Below are 22588 nucleotides of genomic sequence, written 5' to 3'. Positions count from 1 at the left end.
TGCTATGGTTGTAAGGCTTCCATTTTCCAGCACTATCAGCATACACACAAACAGGTATATAACCGATACTAGTGCAATTGTTACAGGTTTACACCCCTATGCTACCTGAGTCCTTGAAGGGTAGGAAATATCGGTGAGTAAGGAAATGTTCAGATATGTGAAACCTGCTCCCCCGTCTAGAGGAATGAATAGGACTAAAAGCTCTATTTCATGGTACCTTTTCAAAGTTAAGAAGAGCTAAAAGCTACACGTGAGAGTACATACCTGTAACTCCAGGCAGATATGGGAATATCATAAGTTCACGGCCAGACTGGGCTACATAGCAAGTTCAAGGTTGTTCTAGGATTCATAAGAATCATTCTAGCTACTCAAGAGGTTGAGACCTAAGGATCTCTGTTCAAACCCAATCCAGGAAGGAAAGTTCAAGAGATTCTTATTTCCAGTTAACCACCAAAAGGCCAGAAGTAGAGTATTGGCTCAAGTGGTAGCGCTCTAGCCTTGAGCACAAAAGCTCAGGGACAGCACTCAGGCCCTGGATTCAACGCCCCCCACCTCCCCACTTCCCATTTGAGATCTGTCCTTTACTTTGCATTCAAAATAAAAATGTTTGAGTTACAAGTTCTGAATGGTGAAGAGCAGTAAATGCTGCAGGCGCTAGTCATTCCCTTAATCCCTCCCCCCAAGATCTCCTTCTACTCAGGCAAGCTTGCAACCTCATTGAAAATGCAGGGTCACTTTGCTTCTCGCTTAAAGTCTCTCTCTCTCTGTCTCTCTCTCTCTATATATATACACACACATATATGTATATATATATATATTTTTTTTTTAAATAGACTACTTTGCTATAACCCAAGGACAGAAAAAGTCTAAAGACTCATTAGGAGTGGATTGCAGGCCTGGATTTATCTTCCAGGCCTTGCATAGAGAAGTATGTAAAGCATTTACCACTGACCCACAATCTTGTTAAATTGGTGTCATGACTTTTGAAACAACAGTCTTGTTATAAAGACACCAGGACTACCACCACCAACAAATTAACACACTTTTCTTTCTGGTATGCCTTTGAATTAATTGTTCCTCTTCTGCAGGATTAACTGGTGCCATCTGTGAGTATTCTCCATCTGCACTTTCGGCTTGCATTTAAGTGTGTGTGTGTGTGTGTGTGTGTGTGTATGTACTGCGGGAACACCAGAACCAGCCCCAGCTCCTGGCCGGAACACTGAAAGGAGGCCCTCTGGATCCTGTTCCCAAGTCTTTTCCAACTCTGCATCTAAGGCAAAAACAAATCTGGAGACACGTCCCACCCCTTGCCTGTGATAGGCTGCTTGGAATAGCAACAGCCTGTGTCACTGAAGAGGGCAAAGCCTTCGGAAATAGAAACAAAGTTGATCACAAATCACAGGGCTTTGCCCGAAGTTTTTATTTCCGCCCCCCCCCTTCCCTCCCGTCTTCTTAACATGGTACCATGGGGAAAGTGACCACTGCTGTCCGTGAGGGCGATCGGGGCGGTTTGGTGACCAGGGAGAGGCTGTAACTCCTGCGTGACCATGGTACCTGTTGAAAACACAGAGGGCCCCAATCTGCTGAGCCAGAAAGGGAGACAGGCGGAGACCGATGGAACCCGAGGCGGCCGGCAACCTGCATGCGTGGGAGGTAACGTGGGGCCGCTGGGCTGCGTGGTGGCCAGGGGGACAGGCTGTGCCCGTGTGTTCCTCGGGGCTGGGGCGTTCGTGGGTGCTTGAGCCCTTGGGAGTGAGCTGGATGCACGGGGAAAGGAGCCCAGGGGACGCGAGGGGACGCAGAGCCACCCACAGCTGTTAATAGGGTTGAAGTTTGGTTGGGACTTTTACGTGTGTAACAAAGCGTAAGTTCCATACCCACCCGGTGCTTGCGTGGGGCCCTTCAGAGGTTTATACAATGCAGTGTATAACTCTTCTCATTTTGGAAAGGTTGTTCAGCACACTCAATTGTAAACAGACACACACGCACACTTTTCCCTCATTATTTGTCACAAAGGGATAAAATATATAATTATAAAATGTGTAATTATAAATAGCACTTATAAGCACCAATTTATACATTCACATTTTAAGTGGGCATCCTAAAATGATTCGTTTGTAGCTTATGAACACAACTTTCTTTGGAACCTGAGAGTTACTCTAAACCCAAACCTTCTTTCCTTGCTCCTACTGTCCTTAAAACTAGCCTTTCCAAAGAGAGATTCATAGTTGTTCCTTTCCAGAAATGAAATTTGGAAGTTTTCATTCATTTCAGTGATCTTTGTAAACAAGAATGCTTGTTTTGATTTCCACATTAATGATTCCTACAAATACATGGCAAGCTGCCTGTTCACTTAGCTAGCAAAGAAGTAGAGACTAATTGTCATATGAAATAAAAGCAAGTACAAATCATTCTTTTCTTCCTCCAACTTTCCTCAGCTTTGCTTCTCCTGAATCATAAATTACATTCCCAAACTACATACTGGAATGTCATGAATCATCAAAAACACTAAACGATATCAAAAGTGTTTGCCTTTCACCTTGGCATGGACCTGTTGGTATCTGGGTTGCGGATTTGCTTGATTTTGGAATTGAATCAGGAACCCTCATATGGGGCCTCATAAGTAGCCTCTTCTCAAGAATGAAGATAATGTCACTTGTCTCTACCCTACTCTCAGCTTAGTATCCTATTGCCTCCCACTTCTAGTAAAGAATGGATAGTTGTGGCCGTCTTTCAACATGGCCTGTCCCTCCTCAGATCTGCCCCTTTATCTGAGCCAAGCTTGCTGGTCAACTCACGAGGGGGAAAAAGTATAGAGTTCTCTAAATTCCTGAGAAACTGAACTGGAGTGTCATCAGCAGAACACACTTAACTGCTAATAGCAAGGAAAGGGCTAACTAGATGGAATCAGTATGTCATATGTCACAAGAGGATGAAAAGAAACTGTCCAAGAAGGGCATTTGTAGTAGCCATTAAAAAATCAACTATTCAGCCAGGTGCTGATGGCTCACACCTGTAATCCTAGGTATCCAGGAGGCTGAGATCTGAGGATCACAGTTTGAAGCCAGCCTGAACAAGAAAGTCTGTGATACTCTTATTTCAATTAATCACAGAAAAAGCCAGAATTAGTGCTGTGGCTGAAGTGGTAGAGTGCTAGCCTTGAGCAGAAGGAGCTCAAGGGACAGAACCCAAGCCCAGAGTTTAAGCCCCAGGATCTCCCCCGCCCCCCTGCATACTCCCAAAGATCAATAAATACCAGAAATTCTGTCTGAAATTGAGTATATTTAAATTAAGAACCTTCATTATGTAGGCCAAATTACTCCCAAAAATCTCAGGTGAATACAGCTTAGAGTTGTGCTATTAAGGATTTAAAATTCCTTTTTATAGATTTCTCCTAGCACCCAAAAGTAACTCAACACATAAATGTATACATCAGTATGTCATGTAGCTTTGCCATATAGGCTTTTTTCTGTTGTTTTTTTACACATTTTGTTATGGTTATTAGTAAGTAATTGTAAAACAGGGTTTCAATTCATCATGTCAGATTATGAGTACAGTGTAATCAGTCATTCCTTCCATTGTTCTTCTCCATCTCTTCAACCTCATTCATTCCCTCTGCTGTACAGCTTTGAAAAGTCACTTAATGTCTCCATTTATTTACACCAGGATTCTCTCTCTCTTTGTTTTACCAAGATGTTACATTTTTCTAAACAATATTTGTCTAGCACTTCTTTCATCATCTTTGCCGGATTTTTTTGTTTTGTTTTTTGTTTTTAGAATTTTGGTGTTGTTGTTGTTGTTGCCAGTCCTGGGGCTTTACCTCAGGGCCTGAGCACTGTCGCTGGCTTCATTTTGCTCAAGAGTAGCACTCTACCACTTGAGCCACAGCACCACTTCTGGCTTTTTCTGTGTATGTGGTGCTCAGGAATCGAACCCAGGTCTTCATGCATGCTAGGCAAGCACTCTACCCGCTAAGCCACATTCCCAGGCCCATCCTTGCATTTTAAACATCTATAATTTATTTTATCTAAGAAATTTAGAATATTTAAAATACATTTAGTAATTGTCATTATATTTCTGCATTGGAAAGTAGTACATTTTTGTACAGGAAAATCAATGTATGAAGAGGGATGAGTGAGCTAAGCCAAGACAAGGTGATGAAATCATGTGGGATACTGAAAAAGAAAAGAAAACAGAGCAAAACCCCTAAGCTCTGAGGCTGAGCCTTCCTAATGCTATTACACACAATGGAACATTTTGACCAACTTCTTCTTAGTCAGGGCAATTGCTTTACTCCAAAGACTTATAGGCTAAGCAACTTAACTCATTTTCAAGAAGCCATGACTCAAAGTGAATATATTAGGAAAATTTTCAGATTTAATGTGCAAGTTCTAATTGACCCTGTAGAAAAGACTAAACCACAATTCAAATCCTGGTGCTTAGAGTTGATGACAGATGACAGTGAAGAGAGAAATTACCTGGCTGGAACATCTCTCACCTGGAGAACTTGGGGTCAGAGGAGTGGTAGCTGGCTTAAGTTGATGCAGAGGCTAACAAGGAACTACCCCACTCAGGGCTAGCAGGTTTGATGTTTGCTCCTTCCTTCTCCTCTCCCTTATTTCACAATCTGAACAACTAGCTAAGTACTGAGTTCCCTGAAGCCTCCCTTGCCCTCTTGAATACCACCTTTTCATATCTCCCCTAAAGTTCTGAAACTCTATGAGTTAAGATTTTTAGAACTAGAATCCAGAACATTGGGTTCACTGGACTCACAGAACTCACTGAAAGGGTGACGCTTTACTACGTAGAAGAGGCCACAGTGTGGCACTTAACAAGTATGCACTTTCACTACTCAGGTGAGGTGGTTGGTCTCTGATATTTTAAAGCTGTGTGCACCTTTTTACTCATGGAGGCCAAGGGATAGTCAGTATGTAAGATGTAAGTGTAAGTTAACCCCTACCGAGTGTGGTTCTCTCCGGTTTAGCTTAAACTGGGGTCCTTGAGTTCAACTCATCGGGCTTTCTCAGTCTTTTCTCAGGCAACACAAAGAGAGATGGAGAAGACATGTGGGAACCAACTTATCTCTGGGGAAATGAACTCTAGACCAAACACTATGGCCTGATGGTAGAGCTTTAGTGTCAACGAAGTCAAAGAAGTTCTAGCAACAGACCTGGGGGCAGGTCTTGTCAGTTTGGAAGATGTAGGGCCATTCCTAATTTTCCTTAAGCTTTCTCTACATTACAAAAATCAAATTATGTTTTAAAAGTTACAGTTGATAACAACAAAAAATTGTTATATGCATTATGATCTCCCCCCCCAAATGATAGGATTTAGAGGCATGTTAATTTATGAAGAACTGGAGGCCTTGTGTCTGGTAATATGACCAATGTTTAAAAGTAAACACCTCCCCTTTCAGTTCAGCCAGCACCTCTCTTAAGATGGCACATTTAACCTCTCTTGGAAATCACATCAAAAGTCTCAACTTGAGTTTGTGTGGCTTGAGCAAATGGCTCCTCTGGGATCTCCTAGGAAGGGAGAGGCTCTAAACAAACATAGTGAGATTTATTTCACCACAAACTTTCCATGGTGTTTGGCATACATAGTAAGCAAGAGTAGCTCTCCTGTTTCTCTGTCAAGACACCACATCACCCACAGAAGGCAGAGAGGTGGTCCTTTGCCACCGATCCTCTCCTGATCACAGCAGCAGTGGCAAGCACTCAGGCTGTAAACGGTCCTGGTATGCCTAGCTGCAGCTGGTACAGGTTCAGCCAGCCAAGCCCTGGGGTCCACCTGGGCAGGCTGAGACTTAGGCAGTTTACACTAGCATGCTTGAACTGGTTTTTTGTTTGTTTGTTTTTTATAGCCACTGTCCATTCTGATAGGTTAATGTCTCTGCTCTAGCTATGAAATGTCAACATCACTCAGCTCTCTGTCAGATTTGCAACAGTATCCTATGTACTGATCTCCCAGGATTATGCCTGGTGCTAACTGATAGAACCCTAAAGTGAGCCCACAGTAGGTAGGGAGGGAGATACGCAGGCAGGCAGGCAAACAGACAGACAGACAGACTGACTGACAGACTGATCGATCCATACATATATACATATCCCTTTTGAATTCTCCAGGAGTAGACCTTAGTGATCTAGGTCTTAACACTAGCTGATGGAAACAAACTTCATGCCTGCTAACTAGGTAGGTATTCTACTGCTTGAGTCATGCCTTCAGTACTTTTTTTTAACCTGGTCGTTTTTTGAGACAGGGCATTGATTTTTGTCTGGTCTGGCCTGGATTACAATTCCCCTGTTTACACTTTCCACCATAGCTGGGATGACAGGTGCTTACCATTATACCCAGGTATTTGATGAGGTGGAGGTCTCATGAAGTTTTGTTTTGTTTTTGACCAGACTAGTCTCAAACTATGATTTGCTCCATCTCTGACCCCTGAGTGGCTAAGATTACAGGCATGAGCCAAAACTGCCTGCCCTGAGAAAATGTTAATGTAGGTGTAATGGAAAAGAAAAAAAAAATAATCAGCCTGTCATTAAAAGCAAGTTTTAGTTGTTGAAGATTCATGAGTTTTATTTCTCATTCAAAAATAATCCATAAATTATGGTTTCATAGGTAGTATTTGCTCAGTAGGAAAAACCCAAGTATGATTTAGCTTTAGAGTTAAAAAAAATTCTAAGAGCTAATAATGGCCCTCCATTGTGTCTAATTAGCAATGGCTTCTAAGAATTAAGGTAGTTATTTACTTGGAATAGGAGCAAGAATTGGCTAACTTTATAAGCTAAATGGGGTTGAGAGGGTCTAGTTCAATGTTTTCCTCATGGAAGTTTTCTTCAGGAGTGTGAATTACCAAAAAGCTTAAAAGACACCAAATCATGGTGTCCCCAAGGACTATTTTGTTACTTGTGTACTTAAGGGAGGGGGATTTTATTTTGACATTTCTGTGTGTGTGTGTGTGTGTGTGTGTGTGTGTGTGTGTGTGTTTGTAATGTATATGTAATAAATAAATTCAGTCCTGGGGCTTGGACTCAAGGCCTAAGCATTGTCCCTGGATTCATTTTATTCAAGGTTAGTACTCTACCTCTTGAGCCACAGCACCACTTCCGACTTTTTTTGTTTATGTGAGCCTGAGGAATCAAACCCAGGGCTTCATGCATGCTAGGCAAACACTCTACAGCTAAGCCCCATTCCCAGCCCTCTCTATATATTTATAATATATTCTAATCAATCTTACCTTCAATATCACCTTCTCTTTCCCCCTTCCATTTTTCTAAAACAGTTTCAACAGGTTTCACTGCTCTATTCTTATAATCATCTTTCATCTTTTATTCCCCAACTATTCAACCAAATATCAAATGAGCATACTTTTTCATCACATAGTCCCCTCCAAAAGTATCCAGTCTCATTTAACATTTCCAAACCCTTATTTCATAAAAGTAATATTCAATAATGTATTTTATTGTGTGTGTGTGTGTGTGTGTGTGTGTGTGTGTGTGTGTGTGTGTGTGTGTGATTCCCTTAGCTATTTTGCTCAAGGTGGTACTTTACCTCTTGAGCCATACCTCCACTCCCGGATTTTTCAGTGGTTAATTGGAGATAAGAGTCCACAAACTTTCCTGGCTGGGCTGGCTTCAAATCATGATCCTCAGATCTCAGCCCCCTTAGTAGCTAAGATTCATGAGCCACTAGTGCCTGATACACACACACACACACACACACACACACACACACACACACACACACACGTTTCCAGTTAAAATCTCAGAAACTAAAACCCTTCAAAATATTTTAACTGAAATGCAGCCACATAACCTTCTATAAATCAGGCATCTATATGAGTGATTTCTGTTTTTATCTTGCTTTGTTCCAGATAACCATTTTCCTTTCTACATTGCATCACGCTCATTCATTCGTTTGTAAATAGCTATCCTCTGTAATATGCTAATTATTCTATACAATATGTATAAACATAGTGAGAGGAACATAACTAATCACATTTCAATATTATCAGCTTCCAGTTTTTTAAACAATGTCTCCATTTGCTATGATTTTGTCTAAGTATCAAGGAGAAAAGGGCAGTCCTTTGTTTGACATAGAGCAACAGTTTGTTTTTTTTAAATTTTCTCCTGAAGTAGATCAATTGTGATTTCACTTTAAATGGTTCAATTGTGATTCCCTTGGACGTAATTGCTTTTCACAGCACTTATAACTCTGGTCTGCCTGACATCATGCTTCAGAGGCTGTCGACAATAGCCACATAGGGCTATACCAAGTGTTTCTGCACTTAGCGGATGTTACAATTGTGAGTTTTATGCCAAGCTCACAGCTCATGGTTTAGAAACCTTCTTGAAATGACATCTAAGCTTTAGATGTATAGGGCCTTTTAAGTATAGAAGGGAAAAATTGTCATTAGGCTGGATTTCTTTGTTGAGAGAGCAACATATTTCTCATATCTATTGAGAAGCTCAACTGTAAAAACCACAAGGAGAATATTTTATGATGGAATGACAATTATGGAGGTGTTGACAATTCTGAAAAACAGTTCGAGACTGTGTGTGTGTGTGTGTGTGTGTGTGTGTGTGTGTGTGTGTGTATGTGTGTGTGTATGACAGCACTGGACTTAAACTCAGGGCCTGGACACTATTCTTTAGCTTTTTCATTCAAGACTAGCAGTCTAATACTTGATCCGCAACTTTACTTCTGACTAAAAGGTCAGATGGTGGTTAGTTGAAAATAGTCTCATGGACTTCTCTGTCTGGGCTAGCTTCAAAACCACAGCCCTCAGATCTCAGCCCCCTGAGTAGCTGGAATTCTGTACATGAGCCACCAGTACCTGGTAGTAAGAATTCCAGAATCTATGAAAAGGCACGATTACTATGCCAGAAAAAAGTTAAATGTCTTATCGACTTTGATATCAGTAAGGGACTCTTTCAAAGTTTTACTTTTATCTTATAGACATTTTACCATATAAATTTTGATCAAACAAACTTTTGCAAAAAATGCTTCTACAAACCATTCTCTTGTCTTATCTTTATACAACCCAGTGAGCTAGTGTCACCCCTAGGACCCAGAGGTAAACAAAGGCCAAAACAGCCAGCATTCTCCCCCGTGTTTCCCACTATCTACCGAGCACTACTCCTTGTCTTCATTTTCACTCTGCTTCAAAGTTAGGCAATACGATTATCTTTCTCTTATAAACCCTACGAAGAAAAGGTTGGGAGGTTGGCCAGATTTGCCAAAATCTAGCTCTTAATGAAGCCTTCTGGTTCCACAGTCTTCACCACAGCCCCGGCACAGCTGGCAAAGTTACAAAGAGACTTGCCCCGTGGGCACAGGTGGTGACACGTCAGTATTCCAAATCTAGTCCAAAGTTTCCCCCCTTGGCCAGTAATATAGCCAGCACTTTCCACGTCCTGACTTGTCCCATCTGCGAATGTGAGTGCCAGTTACACTCACTTCAGAACTTGATTGCATTCTACTGTAGTGAGTATGCGTATTTCTCATGTGACTTTTTAATACAGAATTATAAGCTCCTAGAAAAAATATATTATTGTACCTATTCAAGTTCTGAGATAAGCCAGATTCGGTGGCTCACTCCTTTAATTCCAGATACTGCCGAGGCAGAGATCAAGAGGATCTCAATGTCAGGCAAGCTCAGACAAAGATGTGAGACCCATCTGAAAAATAAAGCATAAAAAGTCTGTGTGTGTTAATCAATTGATAGGACACACATACTCAAATGCCAGTAATGACAAAAAATAAGAGAGTAAAGCTCTGAGTTGCCAATGCATATGACTTCTTTGCAAGGATTGCATATATGTACTCTAAGTACTGCCCTTAGATACAACCTAGGATATGTGTCAACATTGTGTTGAACATAACCACCAAAGCTGATTGTACAGATCATCTTGCTAAGCCTTGTCTGTCATCTATGCCCCAGACAGTGCCAGCATGTTGTACATGTGTGATTAGTCAATATGCAAATGAGGACAGAAGTACTTGTTAAACTAGAGACGACTGTTATTCAGTAAGTACTTATTGAGCACCTACTATAGTAGAGGAACAACATGGGATGCTTAAGAGTAAGAATGGATAGGTTCTCCTAATTCAACACAAAGATAAAAATCTAACTACACTCATGCACTACATAATAACATTTGATCCGCTGTAGACTTGTTCTTTAAGGGACCTTTTATGCTCATTCTCTGAGCATGCTTTTCTATTCTTAGATATACAGATATCATTGAGTTATTTTTGCTGCATTCAGTTCAGTTACATGCTATAAAAACAAAGAGCCTAGGAGTAATCAGTAGTATCACATTGTCCACTCTTCATTCAATAGGTTTGTATGAGTACATCCTGTGATAATTGCACAACAATGGAACTGCTTAACAAAATATCTCAGAATATATCGCTATTGTTAAGCAACATGACTGTAAGATAATCATTCAGTAATTTTTTTTTTTTTTTTTTTTTTTGTGGGTCATAGTGCTTGAACTCTTGGCCTGGGTGCTATCCCTGAGCTCTTCAACTAGCACTCTACCAATTGAGCCACAGTGCCACTTCTGGTTTTCTGGTGGCTGATTGGAGATAAGAATCTTACGGACTTTCCTTCCCCAGCTGACTTTGAACTGCAACCCTCAGTTCTCAGCTAGGATTACAGGTATGAGCCACCGACACCCAGCTTCATTCAGTAAATATTGAGTGTTTACTAGAAACAATATGATGCTAAGTCCTAGGACCCAATGGGAAACAGCTGGTAACTACTGTCTGTTAGATGAGAAAAGTAAAAGGTGAAGAATCCTACAGTGGAGGAGATAGCTACACAGTATTATGTTAGTGCACATGTTCCACATGGGAAGGTTCAGCTACTTCCTGAAGGTCATTGGGGACAATATGACTAAATTGAGTCAGAAGATACAACTTCCAGGAGCTATAGCTCAGCCTGTAATCCTAACTACTCAAGAAGCTGAGATCTGAGAACTGCAGTTCAAAGCCAACCAGGGCAGAAAAGTTCATGAGATTCTTATCTCCAATTAATCAGCAAAAAGCAGGAAGTGGAGCTGTGGCTCAAGGGATAGAGTCATCCTTGGGCAGAAAACTAGGGAACATCAGCCAAGCTCTGAGTTCAAACCTACTAATTGCAATAAATAAAGTATAATACATTATATATAATATGTATGATACATAATATAATAATATGATATGTAATATATGTAGTGCATATAAAATGTATAACATATAATATAGAGAGCCAGATGCTAGTGGCTCTTATTTGTAATCCTAGTTACTCAAAAGACTGAGATCTGAGGATCATGGTTCAAAGCCACCCTGGGCAAAAGTCCTTGAGAAAGTCTTTGAGACTCTTCTACAATAAATCACTAGAAAACTGGAAGTGGTGCTATAGCTAAAGTGGTAGAGTTCTAACCTTGAGCAAAAGAGCTCAGGGACAGTGTCCAGGCCCCAAGTTCAAGACCTATGACCACCACCACCACTACCACCACCACCACCACCACCATATATATATATATATATAATATTATAATACCATATTACATATAGTATATACTATAATTATTAAGTAGTATATAATTATATTAACTTTATTATGATAATGCATTATTATATTAATATAATATATAATATAATGGAGAACATTTAATTCCCAGAATGTTATTTCTTTTTTTTTTTTTAATGATACGGGGGCTTGAATTCAAGGCATTAGGTTTGTTTAGCCTACTTGCTTTACTGGTTGGTACTCTATCACTTGAGACACACTTTTAGCCTTCCTTTTTGCAGGAGATGGAGTCTTGCAAACTTTTCTTCTAGGGTTATCTTGGAACCATGATCCTGCAAATTTCAACCTCCTGAGTAGCTAGTAGTATAAGCATGAGCCACCAGTGTCCATCTGGTTTCTAGAATGTTCTAAGCTTAGAATATAGTTTATATACAAGTTTGGAGAAAATAGAACAGCATATTTAGGGAACTATAAATATTTCAATATGATGTGAGCACAGAATTCAATCACAAGAAAGGGATGACCAAGGAATCTGAGCAGTTGACTGGGCCATGAAATCTTTGTATATACTCGGGGAGCAGGAATTCTTAAAGAGACCATATTCTTTAGAGAAATAACGTTTCTGGAACTAATGATACTAAGGATAAAATGAGGGAGTCTGGGAAAACCCCACCTACATGTCTCCAATCTCCCTAGCTTGAAGAGGCTATCATTCATTTCATATTCAAATAAAATCAGTGCCAGTCTTCTTGTGATTGAACTCCCCACCTCCTCTCATCCCCAGTTTCACACAGCCCTCAGGATACTGTGGTTCTTCTGATGCCTTCCTTCCCCAGCTGTCTGTTTTCCCTGGATTTCTTGATCATTATTGCCACCAACAGGGCTTTTCCCTCATCCCTACTCTTAGATATTCCTAGATTACTGGCCCTTTCCCTTCACATTCTCAAGTCCTATTCATATGAACACGTTATAGGTTTTCACTGACAATTTGAAGAGAGCTACTATTAGGTAAGCATGGAGGTGCAGCTATGACTGTTATACCATCAGAATTGAGGTATAGGGATGCCCAGACATAAACACACACCTTATCCAAAAAATAAGTGAATGCTGGGTTCCAGTGGCTCACCCCTGTAATCCTAGTTACAGGAACATCCATGACACTCTTATCTCCAATTAATCACCAAAAAGCCAGAGTGTAGCTTTGGCTCAAGTGATAGAGCACTAGCTTTCTGCACAAAATCTTAGGGATACCACCTAAGCCCTAAATTCATTTTTAAAAAATGAAGCAAAAAGGGCTGGAAACATGGCTGATGTGGTAAGAGTGGTTAAACCTGAATTCCACCCCCTGTATCACACACACACACACACACACACACACACACACACACACACACACACGCACGCACACATTTTCTCTTTTTAAATCCACTATAGGAAATTTCATGTGACTTTACTTTTCTAAAATTAGCAGATCTCTTCCCATATTGCCGTATTGCTTGACTTCACTTTCCAAGCTCACTCTCCCTCACTCAACAAATTATCCTCAACTTCTTTTCCATTTTCTTCTATTTCTTGGCTCTACTCACCTTGCTCCATTCATAGTCTTCCTTTCTCCTATGTGACCATCTAGCTGTTAATTATACAATAAGGTGTTCCTTATAAAAGGACCTCCATCGATCAGATTTACAGTACCACTTTACACTTTCCATTTTTCCCTAGATTAAAGTTAAACTCTTCAATTGTTAAACTAAAGCACAAAGTGGGAAATTCTCAAGCATTCTTGAGTACATGGACTCCTTTGTAAATAGAAAAATAACCTCAAATTCTCAAGTAATTATCTTTGCAGTTTTATATTGATTGACTAAAAAAACACAGAATGGCAGAGATCTACTATGTATTCATTGGTATATCAATTTTAAAAACATCCATCCCATCTGCATACATTTGAAAAACAAAAAAAGCGCATGGCTTTTTTTCAACATAAAATTATCATTTTGGGGGATACTTTATAAAGTGCTCTGAGTTTTCAAATACTTACAGCTCAGCACAGATTCCCACACATGAAGAGTCACCATCTAGAGAAAATAAAAGCATCTAGGTAGGATGGCCGCTGCTTTGTTTTCTCTTCTCTCCCCCATTCCCACTCTCTTTCTCTCTGTGGAACTAAGATTTGAACTCAAAGCCCCGCACCTGCTTTGCAGGTACTTCAGCCTCTGAACTATGCCTCCAGCCCTTTTTGTGATGGTTATTTTGAGATAAGGTTTTATTCCCTGCCTGAGACCAAGCCTGGACTATAATCCTCCTATTTTAGGCTTCTCACATAGATAAAAGGAGAGGTATATGCCACCATGCCTTGATTCTTCTGCTAAGGTTGGCTATCAAGATGAATTCTTGACGACTTTTCTTCCCAGGCTTGCTTGGAACTACAGTCCTCCATATTTAGCTCTGCACATAGCTAGGGTAACAGACAACCACTGGTTGAGGTATCTGATTCAGTCCTAAGATTGTGGGCGTGAGCTTCTAGTGGCCACTTGGCTCTGATCCAACTCCTCTTCATTGTTTACTCAAAAATCCTCACGAAAACATGGTTAAAAGTATTGAATGTCAGTGAGTTAGGACTTTATACTAATCAAAATGCAGATGTGAGCCTAATGTATAAAATGGAGCAGTAAAATATCAGCTTTCAATGAGATCCACTGGCCATCTTTACTATGAAGTCACCATCTTTCACCAGCCAGGGGAAGGCAAGACAGCACCATGAGACCCTGAGAGCTGCCTTCTCAGAGGTCCAAGGATCTTTTCCCTAAAGCTCAATTCTTTCCACCCCATGCTGCCATTATGATTTCTCTTTTGATCGCTCTTGAGGAGCCACAGTTCCCAGGTCTTCAACAAATCTGAGCTGGATAGGAAAGACAGTGACACATTGCATTTGGAAATATGAAATCTGTGTGAAGAGCAGACCCAGCAAAGAGAGCCATTAGTTTCTTACACATTGTTTTTGACAAAGAACTACACCCTGCTTTGAGTGATTCAGGAATGATGACCCCTGTTCATCATCAGGGGACCAAAAAGTAGAAGCAGAACGTTCCTTTCCAATCCAGTAGATCCTCACCAGGAAAGGAATGTCAGGCTTAGGAATTTGGCTAAAACCCCAGTTGTGCTTTCAGTTTCAGCTAAGAGTTTCTAACTGGCCAATCGGTATGTCAGATACTGAATACTTCTGATTTTCCATCTTTCATTTCTGGGTCACTAAAATAAAGTTCAACACTCACTACCCAGATAAAACTTATGGCCAGGTTTGACCGATGACCCACTAGTTCTGATTAATGAGACATTACAGTAAGTCTTCCAGGGTGCTTCTGGAATAGAACCTTTCTCATAAAAGGAGAGAGACTTCAGAGATAAGCTCTGTGCCGAGTCTGCTCCCATCATCCCCTGCCTTTGGCTCTGCCAGTGGGGTGCTGTCATGGGACCTTGCACATGCGTGAAAAGCCAGCCAACAACAGGAACTTTCCAGGGAGGCAGGAATAGAGAGGTGGGCTGAGGGGAAGCCTTAAGGATTCCATACCTAATGTGGCCTTGTTAGTTCAATAAAATGTCATTATGTTATAAGGCTCTTTTTCAAGTTTGACTGACTTGAGAGGTGAAGAGAATGCAGTAAACCTGGTTACCAGCAACTTTTCACACAGAATGGAAAGAATGTGTTTTCAGACTTCTAGCAGGAAACAAATTTTGGGAATCAACTGTTTTTGTTCTAAATATAATTGTAAACGTAGTCTGTGGCTCACTGTACTGGCACATATCTGAAATCTCAGCAATAGGAGGCTGAGGTGGTAGGATCATGAGTTTTGGTCTAGCCTATTTCAAAAGAAAGAGAGAAAGAAGAAAAGAAGGGAGGGATATAGAGAGGGAGGGAGGGAGGGAGGGAGGGAGGGAGGGAGGGAAAGAGAAAACAAGCCTGGAACCCTAACTACTGGGGAGGCAGAGATCAGATCAGAGTATCCTGGTTTGAGGCCGGCCCAAACATAAAAAGCTCATGAGATTTCATCTCAACTAATTGTTGGCTGCAGTGGTATGAGTGTGTTGTCTTATTTAAGGGGAAACATAATGGCTGGATAAAGAGACACTGCGATCCTAACTGCAATGGTTGGCTGTTTTGTAGTGGTGAGGTATTTGAGCTGGATCTTCAAAGACAAATTAGGTTTTGCTAGGCTGTGAGGGGAGATGAAGAGCCCAACAGAGACCAATCTCATATACAGAGTTGACATTTAATTAAACACACACACACAAGTAACACAAAGGGCAATGATATACTTTATGATCCCTGTAATGGGGTTTAATTTTTAATTAAAATTTTTTTTTTGCCAGTTCTGGGACTTGGACCCAGGGCCAGGGTACTCTCCCTGAGATTGTTTTTGGTCAAGGCTAGTACTCTACCTCTTGAGCCACAGCACCACTTCTGCCTTTTCTGTGTACGTGGTACTGAGGAATCAAACCCAGGGCTTCATGCATGCTAGGCAAGCACTCTACCACTAAGCCACATTCCCAGCCTTGTAATGGTGTTTTGAACAAGCTAATTACAAGACTGAATGATTTATGGAAATGCTGATAGCATAATATCCAAACATAAGCATTTATGTAACTATAAAGTTCTACATGCTATCATACAATGCCACACATTAACCTTGACCTGATCATGCAGATGAAGGAGAGGATCGAGGTTTCACATTTGGAAATGTTGCTTCTCCTCACTCATTCTTTCAGGATTTCCACAAACACTATTATGCAAAAAATTAGAAATGAGGCATAAGGCAGGGTGCCTACAAGCAACATTTAGTCTATCAGTGAAGACAAACAGGTCCACAAAGTGAGTCCCTTACAGTGGGGGTAACAATAGGCGAGAAGGGTGGGGAGCAAGCCACCAAATCCAACGAGGCAGGGATAACAATGATGCTGAAGGGTCTTCCTGGTGGAAGATGAGCGGAGAGGAAGGCATTGGGGAGAAGGAGACAAGAAAGCAGAGGTGACAGTAACAAGGGCCTCTGGGGACAGTTGCAAGCTTTTTGTTTTAACAAAGCAGGAAAAAGGAGATCTGTGAAATTTGCCAAGTTTTCACAATTGGTCATGCTGGATAATTACCTGGCTGCCTGCCAAGGAGACCTGTGTATGCCTGTTTTCTAGTCAGCTGTGGGATTCAGTCAGGCGGCAAGTATCTATTGTAGGCTTATTATGTACGTGCTCAGGAATGGACAACTGGGGAAGAAAGGGAAGAAGTAGGCAGAAAGTCAAATACTGTGAAAAACTGAGCATCTCCTGCCTGGGTATAGGGGTGGTTTCATGTGACTCACCATGTGAGCAGACAAATGCAGCTATTGTTATGGTAGCCAGCACTACAATCTCTAGACCAGTGCCCGCCCCCTCTCACCCCCTCCTCCTCAGTGCTGTGGGTCTGGGTGCTCATTTGCACAAGGCTTCTTGATGGTGATCATGTCTTCTTGCTATCTTAACAAGATATCATCATTGCTTCAAAGGGCACACAAAGCCTTCCTTTTTATAGCTTGTTGCTCTCCAGAAAAGTGGCCAGAAGACAGGGCACAAGCCACACCCCAAACCCTGCTGGTTCCCTCACTTCCACTTTCATGACTTCCGCATGAAATGGAAGCAGCTAAGAATCCCCTGTGGTGCTTCTGAAGGAAGGCAGAAATGTAAAAGCAGGGACCCCATGAGGCAAAGTTATGAGCACGTGGCTGTGGATACTAACCATCATCATCATCATCAAGGATGGAGCTAGGTATTTCTAAAAAAAAATTAATTCTATATGTTCCCACTATTTTAGCCCTGGATGCTTCTTAGTCTAGTCAGCCAACCCTGTTGTTCCCATCCATGTGTACATGCATCCAATCTCCATCTTTCTGCCACAGCTTCAGACCATGTCCATCTCTTTCCATTTACTGTCACATTTCTTGGAAAAGTATATTTTTTTTGTTTCTGGAATCTATGGACATCTAGGATGTCCTGCTTCCTTTGATATTGTCAACCAAAAAGTTTACCCAGGAAAAAATTGCACTCTTAAATCCGTACGTGGGTTCTATGTGCAAAAGAAATACCAGGAATATGTCCTCCGATGGAAGACTTAAAGTGTTCTAGTCTAAGAAGCATTGTGGGTAGCTTTTACAGTGAATTAGAATTTCACAAGCCTAATTGGATGTCCTGACGACTGCACAGGAACTTTAGCTGACTTCAGTCTCAGTCACAAGATGAACAAGGATGCTAGTTAGCTTGTAGTAATGCTCTCACAATATAATGGGGAGGATAAGACTCATACAGCTCAGATCTTAGCTCTCAGTTGTATAGTATAGAAACCCCATCTTGGCATGCATTCCAGGTGAGACAAAGGTCATGGAATGTCCAGGTGGGAGTTTTAAAACATTTAGAGGTTAATTGCTTAGAGATAAATAAAAATGGATCCGTAATAAGAGAATAATATGTTGTCATCACATTTAATATTTTTACTAATGCATATGTAAATACCTTTATTACATCTCTGAATGATTATAGTCAGTGTTAAATTCTAGACTTTAATAGGGACATTGACTGGGATTGCCTCCAGACTGCACACAGCTCTGTTGCTATTCTCTGAGCCTCAAGCTAAGGAGATAGGCAGTAACCTTTGTCTAGAAAGCAGCCAAAGTGGGACCCCTCCTCTGTCAGGAGTGTTTTTGCCAGACTATCAGAGGCTGTCAGTGTAAGGCACCATCTTCAGCCTAACCCACCTCCTCTAAGGTATGATATTAAGACATCAAAGGAAGCAACCCTTGAATCTTGAGGAGTCTTAATTTTTGTAGAAACACACCATTTCCTTTCTATTACAAGAGAAAGCAGGGAAGAGGAAGGAGAAAGACAAAGAGGCAAAGGCAATCTTTGGCTGCCTAAACAGTTCCAGCACCACTTTCTTAACTCAGTGTCACTTAGGTTTTGAACATCTTTAACCCAGTGTCTCCAGCGAACTCTCCAGAAGCTCTTATTTTTCCAATCAGAATAACAGAGACTAAACACCAACTGATGAACACACATGATAACTAAAAGATCATCGGTAAAATGAACAATGTCTAGAGGAGGTAAGAATAATTCATTATTATCCAAATAGGAAAATTTGATCCCTTTCCTTATAGTAAAGGGATTTGTTGCTGTGGACTTAGTGAAGCTTGTTGAGTCTGGTTTGGGAAAAGAGGAAGCTGGGAGGAGGAAGGGTTGAATCTAATTAAGGTAACTTTGTATGCATGTATGAACATGTCAAAATGAAACCCTCTGGTGTAACTAATTGATGCTAATGAAATTTTTTTTAAAAAGACCGTATGAATAAAAGAATCTGTGGAAACTAAGAACATAAATGGACCTAGCAGGTTTAAAGTAGTTTTGCATGAGAAAAAATAAAAGAGGATATAGTAAGTAATAAAGGCATCACTGGATACTTACGTGTCTTGGAGGCAAGGCCTTGATCTGTTTTGTTTTACTATGTTTATATATACATTTCCATGTAGCAGAAACAGTAGCCTTTATAATGTGCCTTCTGAATTATTCAGAGATCAATGAGATTTCCCTGAGATGGCAAACTTAGCCTCTCTGAACCTATCCAAATTCTCCCAGTCACTCCCAGGAGAGAGAGAAGAGAGAGAGAGAGAGAGAGAGAGAGAGAGAGAGAGAGAGAGAGAGAGAGCGTGTTACTGGGTTTGAACCCATGTCTTATGCTTACTAGGCATGCGCTCTGCCGAGCCACATAGGATCCTGTGCTCCACAGACTGTGTGCTAGCTAGCTGTCAGTTTCCTAAGGCATAGCTGCAGCTTTCCTGTAGTCTGGAAATTTCTCTCTACTGTGATTGGCATGCTCTTCTTCCCTCTGGCACTTTGTGTTTTCTTTCTATTCTATCATCCTATTTGTCAAGCATAAAACAGACGTATGAGTACCTGCTACTAGAAATTAATAACTGTCCACCTGTTGACAGATTTCCTAGTATTTAAAATTTTTAAAAAGAAGTCTCTTGACCTTCCTTTTTAACCAAGTATCCAGTTTGTTCCCTCCTTTCCTTCTAACATTACCTTGACTTTGTTAAACCATTCACATACCTTCACCTCTTGTCCCAATACACTCATGTACATTTGCAAAGGCCAGTTGTTACCTAATTGTGGCCAAGGACACATAAAGACGAGTGTTCTGGTTTCATTTGGGCCTAGGTTGTTGTAGGACATGTGTAATCCCTCTAGAGTTTCCTGTTTTCTCTGCCTTGCCTATAGATGTTTGCTTTAAGGAAACTCGGGAGGGATGGACCTAAAAGTCTAGACTATCTGAATTTTGAATCCAACCCCAAGACTCACATTAAATTGCGTCCTCTTGTTTCCTCAGTTCTAATCACCTGTGTATCTTGAGTAGCCATCCACACTCAACTAAAATCAACATAAACATAATAGATAAAAGGACACTGATTTCCTGTCTCCACATTTTTGTTCCTAAACAAGGAAAATAATTGTCTTCTTCTCTAGCTAATTGAGTTTTTACTTAATGCATTGTTTTACTGTACTTGTGTACATACGTGTTGTGTGCACTCAGTATTCTGAAGAACGTATACAAGGTTAAGTCTCCATGTGGAAAGCAAGTGTTTGGAATAGCCACACAGAACTGACCTCTCTGTTTCTCTTCTTTGCTTGTAGATTGCAGCAGGTTTATTTTCCTGACATCTGTCACCGCCTCTGTCAGTGGCCTCCTGATGGGTTATGAACTTGGGATCATCTCTGGGGCTCTTCTAAAGATCAGAAGTCAATTTGCTCTGACATGCCATGAGCAGGAGAGGGTGGTGAGCTCCCTCCTCATTGGGGCCTTCCTTGCATCCCTCGCAGGAGGGTTCCTTATAGACAGGTACGGCCGAAGGCTTACGATCATCTTGTCCTCCTGTGTATTTGGGCTCGGAAGCTTGGTTTTGATATTCAGTGTGTCCCACACAATGCTCATTGTGGGACGCATTGCCATCGGGGTTTCCATTTCCCTCTCTTCCATCGCCTCTTGTGTGTACATCGCAGAGATTGCCCCACCACACAGAAGAGGCCTGCTTGTATCACTGAATGAGCTGATGATCGTCACTGGCATCCTTTTTGCTTATATTTCAAATTATGTATTTGCCAATATTGCTTATGGCTGGAAGTACATGTTTGGCCTCGTTATTCCCTTGGGAGTTTTGCAAGCAGCCATCATGTACTTCCTTCCACCAAGTCCTCGCTTCCTGGTGATGAAAGGACAAGAGGAAGCTGCTAGCAAGGTTCTTGAAAAGTTAAGAGGCACTGAAAATAACACCAAGGAACTCATGATGATCAAATCATCCTTGAAAGATGAATATCAGTACAGTTTTGGAGATCTGTTTCGTTCCAAGGACAACATGAGGATCCGAATCTTGATAGGCCTTGCCTTAGTATTTTTTGTACAAATCACTGGACAGCCAAACATATTATTCTATGCATCAACTGTGTTGCAGTCTGTTGGCTTCCAAAGCAATGAGGCAGCTAGCCTGGCCTCTACTGGGGTTGGGGTGGTGAAGGTGGTGAGCACCATCCCAGCCACTCTTCTTGTAGACCAGATTGGCAGCAAAACCTTCCTGTCCATTGGCTCCTCCATCATGGCAGCCTCCTTGCTGACTATGGGCATCGTGAATCTCAACATCCACGTGAATGTCTCCACCATCTGCAGGAGTCACAGTCACGGCAACCAGTCCTTAGAGGAGGCTGTGTTATTCAAAGCCGGAAATCTGTCAACCATCAACAGCACTGTCAAAGAGCACTTTAAAGGGAGCACTTCTCCTATTGGGGGTTCACTTGCACCCACAAGAAGTGATATGGGTAAAAGAGGGGAGACAACTTCCACATCTTTGCCAAATGTTGGACGAAACCAAACTGCATACCAGATGGTGACAGACCCTGTGTCTCTCCCAGCTGTTTTGAAATGGCTATCCTTAGCCAGCTTGCTGGTTTATGTTGCTGCTTTCTCAATTGGTCTAGGACCAAGTAAGTACTTTATTCATTTCTCTTTTCTCTTCAGAAATATTATTGTCCTGATATTGATCAGGCAGAGCAATCTCCTGTTGTGTAATGCCTTGTCTCACATAAGTACTGGAAGTAAGCTGAGAATAACTCTAGTCACTTGATGTTTCTGCTAATGTAGAAAGCTTTGCTTGGCTTCTATTTGCTACTTGAAAGCACAAAAGGCTAGTATTCGACTAATGGGTAAGTTTTCCACTGTATTCTTTAATGTAGTTAAACTGAGGATAAATCAGACCTGGAAAGAGACACGCTGCCCAACGGCATTATATTGTCTTATAAAAGTAAGTTTACCGGGTTACATTTTTCTCTCCATGACATTCCCCAGTATTTTTATAGGTTGAGGAGAAAACCGCATGCTTTAGATTCTCTTTAAAATACAAAAATAAATGCATTTCAGTAATGATGAAGAAGGGCATTAGAAGTTGGAGGTAAATATTTGTTATTTCTTTGAGTGAATTGTATTTTACTAACTGGGTGCTGTGTTTCATTTTATTGGCCTGGGTGCTATTCCTGAGCCTTTGTCCTCAAGGTGAGTGCTATAGCCTGGAGACACAGTTCCACTTATGACCTTCTGGTAGCTAGTAATGGAGATAAAAGTCTCCTAGACTTTCCTTCCCAGGATGGCTTCAAACCAATATCCCCAGATCATAGCCTCCTGAGTAGCTAGGACCACACGCGTGAGCCCTGCCCCACCCCCACTGCACCCCGTGCCCAACTTCTTTTTTTTTTTTTATTGTCAAACTGATGTACAGAGAGAGGTTACAGTTTCATACGTTAGGCATTGGATACATTTCTTGTACTGTTTGTTAGCTCCTCCCTCATTCCCCCCTTCCCTTTCCCTTTTCCCTCTCCATGAGTTGTTCACTTGGTTTACACCAAACAGTTTTGCAAGTATTGCTTTTGTAGTCGTTTGTCTTTTTATCCTGTGTCTCTTGATTTTGGTATTCCCTTTCACTTTCCTAGTTCTAATACCAGTATATA

The 22588-nt window shown here is 41.2% G+C and overlaps 1 protein-coding gene across 1 annotated transcript in view; it reads left to right on the top strand.

The window, feature by feature from the left end:
* The first annotated feature begins 1389 nt into the window (after positions 1 to 1389).
* The window catches only part of Slc2a12 (solute carrier family 2 member 12), a 49417-nt gene continuing 28218 nt past the window's right edge, over positions 1390 to 22588 (top strand). The window contains exons 1-2 of the mRNA XM_048354114.1: positions 1390 to 1653; positions 20231 to 21571. Coding sequence (XP_048210071.1) covers positions 1548 to 1653; positions 20231 to 21571 — 1447 coding nt within the window. The 5' untranslated portion in view covers positions 1390 to 1547. The remainder of the gene's footprint in view (positions 1654 to 20230; positions 21572 to 22588) is intronic.

Source organism: Perognathus longimembris, chromosome 9 (genome assembly GCF_023159225.1).
Source record: "Perognathus longimembris pacificus isolate PPM17 chromosome 9, ASM2315922v1, whole genome shotgun sequence".
In the NCBI taxonomy this organism is placed as follows: Eukaryota; Metazoa; Chordata; class Mammalia; order Rodentia; family Heteromyidae; genus Perognathus; species Perognathus longimembris.
The sequence above is the reverse complement of the archived record's forward strand: the minus strand, read 5'-3'. Positions and strand labels throughout refer to the sequence as shown.